The following is a 12,171-nucleotide window of genomic DNA, read 5'->3' on the forward strand; positions in this document are numbered from 1 at the left end:
GGGCCGGGGATTTAGCTCAGTGGTTTTGTTGCCTGCTGCGCAAGCGCAAGGACCCGAGTTTGATCCCCAGTACCAAAAAAAAAAAAATTTGCTTTAGTATTACTTTATTCTATTAAATTTTTATAGAAATTTTTGGAGGCTGGAAGATTAAGTTAATATGTTTTTGTTGTTGTTACATTTTTTTCTTTTTTCTGCTATGTACTTCAGGCTGCCCTTGAACCTATTGCATAGCCCAGGCTGGCCTCAAACTTGCTATGCTCCTCCTGTCTCAGCCTCCTAAGTGCTGGGATTACAGGCATGTGCCACCACACCTGGCTGTGGAATATGATTTTTAAATTTGTTTTTGTTTATTTGTTTTGGGGTGTTTTTGAGACAGGGTTTCCCTTAGTTGCCAGGCTGGCCTTGAACTCATAATTCTCCTGGCTCAGCCTCCCGAGGGCTAGGATTATGGGCTTGTGCCATCTCTGTGGCTAGGAATATGTTTTTGAGCTAACTTATTAAATATTCAAGGAACCTAGAAGAAGCGGTGTTAGGTGCTATGAGGTAATGGATTCAAAATGCAAATTTGCTACTAACCTATCCTTATATAATTTTACCATGAAGTAAGAACAAAATAGGATAAAGAAGAAATTCACAAAGATTTAAAAATATTTATTTGATAAGACTAAGCCCGTTTTTTAAGATGGGATTTCTCTTTTTTTTGTAGTACCTGGGATTGAACTCCTCGGGACCTTGTGCTTTCGAGGCAGGCGGCGAAACCACTGAGCTAAATCCCCGGCCCGGGATTTCTCTTTTTAAGAAGCTAATGAAACTTTCTCCTGAGAATTCCATTTTTCATAATTTTTTTAAAAAACGTGTATGCACTATTTAAAAATACATCTTAAAGGTACTAGTAAAGTGACAAGAATGTAGGGAGTACATACTAGGTGTGGTGGCACATGCTTGTAATACCAGCTATTCAGGAGACTGAGGCAGGAGGATTGCAGATTTGACCCCAGCCTGGGCAATTTAGGGAAATTCTGTCTGAAAATAAAAAATAAAAAGGACTAAAGATGTAGTTGAAAGTTCAATCCCTAGTAACACACAAATAAAAAAAGAAAAGAAAAGGGAAAAAAGGAAAGACTGAGCAGTGAGGCTGGAGAATGAATGTGGGCAGAGTCCAGTGGTGGTTGTAGCAGTTTCCTGCCCTGAACTTTCTTTAATAAATTTGGATTCCCAGTGGAATATACTATAAAAATGAATGAGAAATAATTTCATAATCTTGTTCTTCCTCCCAAGAAAATCAGCTTTTCCAGCTGAGTGGAGGAGAGGAGATCACCTCTGAGATTTTGAAATCCTAAACCTTCACTCAGATCCTTACTATGTGATTGATATGAATAACCAAATAAATTAATTTAATTAATAAAACAAATAATTTCATTTAGAGTATTCCAGGTGGGTGGGACCCCAAAATTTTTAGTAGAAAGCAGCACAGTTTTTTAGAAACTTCATGAGATCCAACAGAATATCCGAAATAAAATTCTCAGTGAAATGAGCAGCTCAGTCCAAACTGATATAACTCACAGAGAAAAACGGCATTGGGAATGAGAAAAATGGACAATAGCAGCAGTCCTGCATAGAATCAGAAAATGTAGTTCTCAGACACAATCTAAAAACGTTATTTAGTAAGTGTAAGAGAAAAAAGAGAGGAAGGCACCAAAAAGGATGAATACCCAACAAATTATTTTGGCTGGAAAGGGTAGTGAGTTACAAGGCAGCTGAACTGGTAGGTTCTAGGTTGCCCATGGAGTACCAAACAAACGAGTACTGAGAGAAAATGTTCACTTCAGAATGTGTTGAGCACCAAATTCGAGGAATTTCAGAGCAGTGGAGTGAGGATGGTATGGCTTGGTGAGAGGTGGTTGCTGTTGGGAGGCATGTAGCTCAAGGGCAGAATGTGTGCCTAGTGTATGCAAGGCCCTGGATTCAGTCCCCAGTACTGCCAAAAAAGGCGATCTCTAAAACACAATAAAGGTTTGTTAGTAATGTAGTGTTTTTCACACTTAATGGCATGCTTTCAGACTGTTTGGTCAGAGGACTCCTTTATATGCTTAAAAATTATTTCAAGGCCAGGGATTTAGCTCAGTGGTTCTACCACCTGCCTTGCAAGCGCAAGGTCCTGAGTTCGATCCCCGTACCAAAAAAAGATTATTGCAAATTTATTGAAAGAACTTTTGTTTATGTGGTTTTATCAATATTAGGAATGAAGACTGAAATCACTGAGATAGTTATTTATTAAAATATTGAATCTATTGCATATTAACATACATAATATATTTTTAAAACTATATTTCCCCCAGATAGAAAAATGGCATTTTATACTTTTGCAAATAGATGATAGCTGGATCCTTTTATCTGCTTCTACAGTCAAGTCTATTGCAATAACATATTTATGCAACCTATGGAAATTTACTCTGAAAGAATGGATATGGCAAAAAGTGTCTTATTAGTTCATAATAGTGCTTATGACTCCTGGAAAGGCTGTGAGGGTATTGAGGGGACTCCAGACTATGCTTTGAGATTTGCTAGGGTGTGTTAGTTGCTCTCTTACATTCTGATGCCTTTAAAAATTTTTTTGCTTTTTTCCCACTTCAAAACTAAAATCTAGGGCTGGGGATTTAGCTCAGTGGCACCGTGCCTGCCTCAAAAGTACTAGGTCCTGAGTTTGAACCCCGGTACCAAAAAAAAACACAAAAAAACCTAAAAACTAGGCTGGGCGTGGTGGCTCACGCTTGTAATCCCAGCACTTGGGAGGCTGAGGCAGGAGGATTGCTGCAAAGTGTGAGGCCAGCCTGAGCTACATAGTGAGTTCAAAGCCAGCCTGAACTACACAGTGGGACCCTGTCTCCAAAAAAAAAAAAAAAGAAAGAAACCTAAAAACTAATAATGTATTTGTTATTAAAACAATTATATAGGGCTGGGGATGTGGCTCAGATAAGAGTGCTTGCCTAGCATGTGTGAGGCCCTGAGTTCAATCCCTAGCACCACCAAAAATAGAAGAGAGAGAGGAGAGAACAAGCTGTTTAACATGGGAAATGGAAACCTTTAATTCTCTTTCTCCATAGGTGAGAATTCTCTCACTAGGAAGAATTCATTTGATTTTTCCGGATTATGTGTGTCCATTTATATTATGTGAGAGAAGAGCATAGGTAAAGGTCATATGTGTGTTGGTTGAAAAATGTTGAAAACTGATGTAGAATGGAACAATAGGATGAGGAGACAGGGAGATGTTGGATCTAACCCAGCAACTGCCACTCTGGCTTCATTTCCCAACTGAAGAGACCCCACTGGTCCAAGTGCCAGGAGCGTGGGACAGAAGTGGTTCTTCCAGCGTACAGTGACTAAACAGGAGGGGTGGGGAGGAGGGGACAGAATGTTTTTGGTAAGATACAAAGAAGAGTGTGTCTCTGGAAATAGATTCTTTTAAATTGTAATTATTGTTAGCAATAGAACTCCTACGCAAATGGTTAGAATTCTGTGGGACTTAATAGATTTATTTTATGCCTATGTGGCACAATAGTATCATTGTGGTTATTGTCTGGGTATTTTGTGCCTTCTAATTTTGCAAAAATGAACAAACAGTCCTCAGGGCAAAAAAACACATTATGTTAGAAGGAATTTAATTCAAATTCTGAAAAATGATGTTCTTTTTAAGCTTGGCACAAGATTCATAAATAATATCTTGCTTCAGGTAACAGCTGCTTGTAAAAAGTCGCCTTTGTGTTTGGTTAGCTAGGAGACAAATATAGCAAGTTCTGATGCACAAAAGACCTTTGTTCCAAATTTACCTTTATTATTTGGAATAGATATTCTTATAGGTAATTGAATTTATCTGTAGGGGCATAAATTCATACGTTTATTAACAAGTTCAAGGTTTATACTTACACTAGGCTATAGGCTGTTTTCAGACTAGTCCACACACAAAAAAATTGATACACAAAAGTAGGGTCTATATTAGTACTTCTTTTTAATAGTTTTTAGAGAATTTTCATTACAGAAGTGAGTGTGAATTCTGAAGCTGGCTGCCTATGTTCAAATTTTGATTCTGCCACTTATAGACTATATATTGTTAGGAAAGTTCCTGAGCCTCTTGGTAAGTGCTTCCTTATTTCTAAAAGGGAGTGAATAATAGGTCCTACTTCATCTAGGTTGTTGTGAGGATTAAATGTTTTTGTTTTAAATTGAGGTATAATTCATATAATAAAATTAATCATTTTGAAGTATACTGTTCAATGGGGCAGGGGATGAGCTTAGTGGTAGAGCACTTGCCTAGTATGTGTGAGGCCCTAGATTCAATCCCCAGCACCACACACACCAAAAAAAAAAAAAAGTGTACTGTTCAAGATAGTTGTGTTAACTCAACGCCTGTAATCCCAGCACTTGGGAGGCTGAATCAGGAAGATTACCACAAATTCAAGGCTAGTCTGGGTTACAAAGTAAGTTCAAGGCTAGCTTCAACTTCATAGCAAGACCCTGTCTCCAAAAACCAAAAGAAAGGAGAGAGAGTACAGTTCAGTGGTGTTTAGTATTTTCATAATGTTGTACAACCACCACCTCTACCTCATTCCAAAACATTTTGAATGGATGAACACAATGTACTATATACACATAATAGAATATTACTTACCCATGAAAGAGAATGAAGAATTTTGAAAATGTTATGGTAAATGAAAAAAAAAGTTATAAAATGACACCAGACAAATGGTTTTCTTTATAGAAAATATCCAGAAAAGATACATCCATACATGTGGTTTAGCCGCCTGTTGTGCAATCACAAGGACCCGAGTTCGATCCCCGGTACCAAAAAAAAAAAAAGATACATCCATACAGACAGTTTATGCTTGGCTGCCAGGGACTGAGTAAACGGAGAAATGAAGAATGCCTGTTTAATGGGTGGGGAATTTTTTGTTTTGTTTTGTCTTGGGGCTCGAACTTGGGACCTTGCGCTTGCGAGGAGGCAGGCGGTGGAACCACTGAGCTAAATCCCTGGCCTTGGGGGATTTTCTTTTTGGGGTGAAGAAAATATTTTAGAACTTGAGAAGTGGTAGTTGCACAACATTGCAATTACTAAATGTCACTGAATGGTATAATTTTATTTATTTAATTTTGTTTTGTTTTTTGAGACAGAGTCCTGCTATGTAGTTCAGGCTGGCCTTGAACTCACTATGTAGCCCAAGCTGGCCTCAAACTTGAAGCAGTCCTCCTTGCTTTATCCTCCTGAGTAATGGGATTATAGTTGTACACCACCACGCCTGGCTGAATGGTATAATTTTAAATGGTTGATTTTTTATTGGATGCATTCCACCTCAGTTAAACAAAAAAGCCCCTTGATGACTGACTGGCAAAAAAATCCTTAGACACCACATAGAGTGGCACAGGCCGGTAATCCCAGCACTAGGGAGGTTGAGGTAGGAGGATCAAAAGTTTGAGGCCAGTCTGAGCTACAGAGACCCTGCCTCAAACCTCTTCTCAACCCCCCACCCCAAAATTCCCTAGTCACCCAAAGTAGAAGACCCTGCTTAATTAACCCTGTGGGTTTCCACTCCTCTGTTGGCCCCCATGGATTTCCCTTACTTTCTTGTGAGTTTAGCTGGGGACTTTAAAGGATGTTTGCTTTACTATAGTCAGTATTTCTAGGTATTTTCAGCACATTATCTAAGGCCAACTGTTACTGGAACTAGAAGCTCACATTTCAACCTTAAATTTATAACCCTCACATTAAGTAATCTTCGATTTTCTAACAAAGTATGAAACGCATCTACATGTGTGTCCACTTCCTTTAATAGGGTGACGCTATGAGCTTTTAGTTCCCCTTCCTGCATAGCTCTCCCCTGCCTCTGCCTGTCTGCTTCTGCTAGCTTCCAGGATCCTGATGGGAAGGTGCTCTGGGCTTTGGCTCAGTATGATAGTGATTAGCTTTCTGAAGGAGCTTTGTATGCCAAGTGGGTGTTTTAGGTTACTTCAGGCACTTCCCTCAGTGTTTAGTGTTACTATCTGGGACCACTGCCTGACTGCTCTTGTCACAGTATCTAGCTAGTTAACCTGAGAATTACCCCCAGGTTCCCTTCTGCATCCAGTGTTTGTCCTCACCATTTGTAGTAATTCTGTTGTATTTCCTATTGCTACTATGACAGATGATCACCAACTTAGTGAGTAACGCAGGTCTCAGGAAGCTAAAATGTGTGTTGTAAGAACTGTATTCCTGGGGCTGGTGATTTAGCTCAGTGGTTTCGCCGCCTGCTGTGCAAGTGCAAGGACCAGAGTTTGATCCCCGGTACCAAAAAAAAAGCTGTGTTCCTTTTCAGAGACTCTAGGGGAAAATTCATTTCCTTGCCTTTCCAACTTGCAGAGGGTGCCACTGGTGCCATCTTCAAAGCCAATAATGAGTCCTTACATGGTATCACTCCCAACTACTCTTCTGCATCTCTCTGTGTTATATCTCTCTAATTACATGGGGTTCATTCACATAATAAAAAATAATCCCCATTTTAAGGTCAGCTGATTAATAAACGCAAAGTGCCACCATGTGACATGTTCACTTTGAGGTACTGGAGTTTAGGATATCCATCAATAAACCTCTCCCTCCTTCCTTCCCGCCCTCTCTCCCTTCTCTCTCTCTCTCTCTTTCTCTCTCTCTCTCTCTCTTTTTCTTTCCTGATATTTTGAGACAGGGCCTTGCTGCATATTTCAGGCTGGCTTCAAACTAAATCCTCCTGAGGACTGGAATTGTAGGTGACACCACCACACCCAGCATCTGATTTGAATTGTTCTTTACCAGTTCTTGAGGAGATAGCAGACCAGAGAGCTCTGAGCTGACTGTTGTCTTTATCTTTGTGTTTCATTTTTACAATTTTGAGATACATAGGGCAGGGCTGTTTAAAGCTGGGAGAGAGAGGGGTGAAAGTGGCCCAGTTGTTTGAAAAAGTAGCATCCAGGCCAGACTTTGCCACCTGAAGCTGCCCTGTCCAGGAGGTATACTACATATCTATGCAGCATCATGAAGTGGGAAACAAATCCCACAGTTTAATAAATGGAATAGGTGGGCCGGGGATTTAGCTCAGTGGCACCACATTTGCCTCGAAAGTGCAAGGTCCTGAGTTTGATCCCCAGTACCAGCAAAAAAAAGGAATAGGTTTTCTCTAGCTTTCCAGCCCCATTTACCTTAGAAATTGCCTACAAAGTAAACAAGGGTGCTGGAGTCATGGATTCAGCAGGACTTATGATCCTTTTGGGTCCAGCATTTGTGAGTTATTTTTTCATAAGACATTGAATATCATCCAGTCATTACCAGAAAAGAACATTTAGAGTCTTCAAAAAAATATAAATAAACGTAAAAAGCATAGAGTGAATTGAACACATATTTGAGAATATACAGTGTGCAAAGATAAAGAATTAATGTTCTCACAATATAGAGTTAGGTTTCACTGTGCAGTCAAATGCTATAAAAGAGATAGGTTCTATGGGAACCTAGGAGCTGAACAACTTTATAACTTGATGGGGAAGAGAGGATAACATTTAGTCTGAGTTTTGAGGTATACTAATGTTAAAATGGAATACTCTCACTTGTCAAGCAGGCTTACCTATTTATGTAGATAAAAGAGGCCCAGAAAAATTTTGCACTTTATCACTGACCCAGTTTCTAGTTGTAATTATATTGTATGAGATCAGTAGCCTAAAGCTTGATTTTGTGCCTGAGACAGTACAGCGAGGGGCTTATATCTGGGTTGCAATCATAAACTGAACTTGAACTGTCATGTAGATAATTTCATCCCTAAGTAAATGCTTCTGGCTTTTATTTCTTTTAATGTGATATGAACAGAAAGGCTGGTTGTTCAGAGTTTTTTTTCCCATTGATAATTTGTGTTATTCTGTTACCTGGGATGAGTTTTTTAGAGTATCCCTATTTTATTGAAAATACAAGCAAACAGAATTTGGTTTTGAAGAGCAGTATGGTTCGTATGAGCCCTTTCCCTTTGTAGCAAATATATTAAGCACAGAAAATAGAAGTACAAATCTGTATACTTACTGAATATTTTGGTTTGGGGCTATCAGAGAATGAACATGGTAGCAACTGATTGTAAAAGGTTAAAAATGTATTCACCTGTTATCTTTGTGTGCTGTCATATGTGTCCTAGGTTGTAGATTGCTAAGTTTGTCATTTGTAGGAACTTACTACATTTCTTTTTCAGTATCAGAGAGATAGAGAAGAGAGTTCCTCTGGAAAATTAAATTCTTCTGTTTAAGAACATAACAATAGGGCTGGGGATTTAGCTCAGTCGTTTCGCTGCCTGCTGCACAAGTGCAAGGACCTGAGTTCGATCCCCAGTACCAAAAATAAATAAATAAATAAAATAACAATAGAAGTTTGAATGATAATAGTTCTGATAAATTAAAATATTGTATGTATTTCTTCACTGAAAATCTGATTTATCCAATTAGAATAATGACCTTTTATTCATTTAAAAGTTGTGGCTAATTTTGTTTGTGATATTATAATGGCTAAAGCCTTTTTCAAACTTTTCAGGGAAGTGTGACTGCAATGACAGTGTTTTTTCCCTTGGATACAGCTAGACTTCGACTTCAGGGTAAGTATTAACCATATTCCCATACATACAATGTTAGGAAGCAAACATATTTCACTAGTGAATTCTAACTTAAGGTAAGGATATTCTGTTTCTTTAGATATCCAGTGTTGCCTGACTTTAAGTAGTGGTCATCATTGTTTCCTGATTAGCAGAGAGTTGTCCATGGATGAGCCATAGCCTTAGTCACTTTCTAATGTGAGAGAACCTGAGTGGGCTTACATGAATAATTTTGAATCATTACAACTTTTTCTAATAGGCCATGCCTCTTTCTTACCTCCCTCCCTTCCCCCTTCCTCCCCCCTCCCTCCCCCCTCTCTCCCCCCTCACTCTCCCCTCTCTCTCCCCTCTCTCTCCCTCTCTCTCTCTCCCTCACACATGCTTGAGACTGAGCTACACCTCCAGCAGCCATGGCTTTTTAAACACACAAAGTAGAGCTTTTTGAGGGAAGTAGATTTTTCTCAAAAGAGAACAGGAAAATAGTCGACCCAAATCCTTACTGCCATTGCCAGTGAGGCATGTTGTCCTGCTTTGCCTCGTTAAATCTATAGACTCCAGGCCGTGGATTTAACTCAGTGGCACCGCGCCTGCCTCGAAGTGCAAGGTCCTTAGTTCAATTCTCAGTAACCCCCTCCCCCCAGAAAAACCCCAAATATAACTCTATAGATTACACAACTCACTTAATTCTTGCTTTTTTTTCTCTCAACTTTTTCATCTTGAAATCATAGACCAATGCTGGAACTTACATAAAAAGATGCATAAGATTATCTTTGAATACTAAATCAAAGGTTAAACTCTTTATGCATACTGTGTGTTTAATTTAGTTTTGAATAGGTAATAATTTCATGATTCAAAAAGCAAAATATACAAAAAGGTATATAATGCAGGGAACATTCACTCCAATCTTCCCTGCCCCTCTCTCCATGTTAGTCAGTATTCACTTTGTGGTATTTCTTTGGTGTCATCAATGCTAGAAAACCTTTTTCATCTGAATGTCTTCAGAGTGGAAGGTGTAGCCCCTGAGTGGTGCCTCATAACCTGTAGTTGCAGCTATTCAAGAGGCTGAAGGAGAATTGCTTGAGCCCAGGAGTTTAGGGCCAGCCTGAACAACATATCAGGACCTCATCGAGTTTTCTTTATTTTCTGACACAGGCTTTCTCTTGTTGTAGCCCAGGCTGGCCTCCTACCTCTGCTTCCAAGTGCCCTATCTTTTTCACTTACAAAAAAGAAGAGGGGCCCAGGGATTTAGCTCAGTGGTTCCGCTGCCTGCCTTGCAAGCAGAAGGACCCGAGTTCGATCCCCAATACAAAAAAAAAAAGAAGAGACCTGGGGATGTAGCTCAGTGGTAGAGTGGTTCTCATGCATGAGGCCCTGGGTCCAATCCCCAGCAAGAGCGGGAGAGGGGAGATGGGAGAGAGAAGAGAAGAAAAGAGGAAAGGGGAAGGGAGTGGGGGGAACTGCACTATTCGGAGTCCATGGTAGTGAAGGAGTGATCCTTGAGACTGAGTGATAATCAGCCTTTCCTGCTTTCCTGAGTAGCCTTGCAGACTTTCTTTATAAAATACCAGCAAATAACATACATTCTTAATTTTCTGCCTTATTTAAACAAAAACCATGCTTTACACACTGTTGGAACCTTGCATTTTGAGCTTAATAGTATGTTTTAGATTTCAAATCAGCATATCCTGTCTTACAGCTGTAGAGTGCTCCATGGTGTTGAACCTATTTCCCCTTCCCTTACTGTGCATTCTTGGGTTCTTTTCACTGTTTTGTTATTACAAATAGGATGTAAATATGGGTTTGTTCATATACCTCTTTGTTTCTCTAAGTTTCCTTGGACAAATTCCCAGACATAGGATTACTGTATCAAAAGGTAGATGTATTTGTAATTTTGATAGTTATTGCCAGACTGCTTTCACTAGGAGTTTACTAATTTGCCATTTCATAAGCCACACTGGTACCCAACCTAATTCTTAGAAAGTTGGTTAATTTTCGTATTTTTATGTTCTCAAATTACTTTCAAGTGTGGGTAGGAAATTTGAAGTTAATAGAGGTTGTTTTCAGTGAGAAGCAGAGTTTTCATCCTTTTGTGAGTTTTTTCACCATATTTTAGGACTATAAATCAAGGCCAAAAACTTGAAATTTAGAGTTTATTTTGTTTTACTTTTTGTTTTGGTGATACTGGGGACTGAACCCAGCTCCTTCACACTGAACTACATTCTCAGCCCTTTTTTATTTTTTAGTTTCAAGACAGATTCTCGCTAAGTTGTCCAGGCTGGACACAAACTTGGAATCCTCTTGCCTCAGCCTCTTAAAGTGCTGGGATTATGGGCTGAAATTTGAGTTTTAATACTGACTTTGCTTTTGTGTCTGTAGCCTCTTTTGTAAAAGAAAGATAGTAATTTATTTTCTATTTATAGGATATTAGGATAAAACTATGAATATATATTACTTTAAAAAACAGGAACTTTATAGAATATAAGCAATAATTGCCAGGTGTGGTGGTGCATACCTGTAATCCCAGCACTTGGCAGGCTGAGGCAGGAGAGTTGCCGTGAGTTTGAGGCCAGTCTGGACTACATAGTGAACTGAAAGCTAGCCAGAACTACACAGTGAGACCCTATCTCAATAATCAGTCAATCAATCAAATGAAATAAGAAATAAATTTCTACTTTAATTTGGAAATTAGAAGTTTAACTAAAATGCTTTATGAATAACAAGTGAAGTCCAAGGAATCTATAATTAGGAATTTAGCACAGGAAAATCTGAGGCAATCTAGCTGGCTAAAAGAATAGGGTAAGAGATCATGGAGGTTGGGTAAATAACATTTCAGTGAAATTTTCTGATGCTGGAAGTAATAATTCTCTAATTGACATGTGCTCTTTGGTCTTGCAGTTGATGAGAAAAGAAAGTCCAAAACTACGCACATGGTGCTGCTGGAGATCATTAAAGAAGAAGGCCTGTGAGTACTACCGCATCTCACAACTGTGTTAGACAAAGCAACTCATTAAGAGATTCCTTAGCCTCCAGCGCACCTAAACTCTCTCTCTAGTCTCATAGCTTTGTAATGTTGTGGATTTGTAACTGCCTGACTAAGTATGTAATTGTTTTCAGTTCCTTAAAAATTTATGGTTAGCCATTTGATTCTTTATCATGGAGTCTTTTCCAGAAAACTGGTGCTTTGTTTAGCGTGCAACAAATTTAAGATAATAGTTGTTTAGTTCATTTTTATCAGATGCATTCAGACAAATTGTGTCCCTATTTTTTAAAATTTGGAAATAATTTCAGATTTACAAAAAGTTGCAAAGCTGAAGTTTGTACAAAGAAGACCAGTATATGCTTTACCCAGATTTATCTATTGTTAACCTTATTTTCCACTGTTTTACCATTTGTGCACACACTTTTCCTCCTTCCTATCTTATCACACACATATACCACACACAAATATTTTCAGGGTTATTTGAGAAGAAGTTAAATGCATCAAATCCTTTTAACTGCTGTGATACTGGCTTCCTTCCTTCCTTCTTTATTCCTTCCTTCCTTCCTTCGA

The 12,171-nt window shown here is 38.9% G+C and overlaps 1 protein-coding gene across 9 annotated transcripts in view; it reads left to right on the plus strand.

The window, feature by feature from the left end:
• Positions 1-12,171, plus strand: part of Slc25a17 (solute carrier family 25 member 17) — a 61,212-nt gene that overhangs the window by 21,645 nt on the left and 27,396 nt on the right. For 8 of the 9 annotated variants that reach the window (XM_004845538.4, XM_021258942.2, XM_021258941.2 and 5 more), the window contains exons 2-3: positions 8,564-8,624; positions 11,517-11,583. In XM_004845538.4, the coding sequence (XP_004845595.1) occupies positions 8,564-8,624; positions 11,517-11,583 (128 nt within the window). Of the gene's footprint in view, positions 1-5,132; positions 5,303-8,563; positions 8,625-11,516; positions 11,584-12,171 lie in introns of those variants that run through there. The other variant, XM_021258940.2, reaches the window with a different exon arrangement.

Source organism: Heterocephalus glaber, unplaced genomic scaffold, assembly GCF_053883595.1.
Source record: "Heterocephalus glaber isolate CG9 unplaced genomic scaffold, H.glaber_assembly_v1.0 deba00001444, whole genome shotgun sequence".
NCBI classification, from domain to species: domain Eukaryota; kingdom Metazoa; phylum Chordata; class Mammalia; order Rodentia; family Bathyergidae; genus Heterocephalus; species Heterocephalus glaber.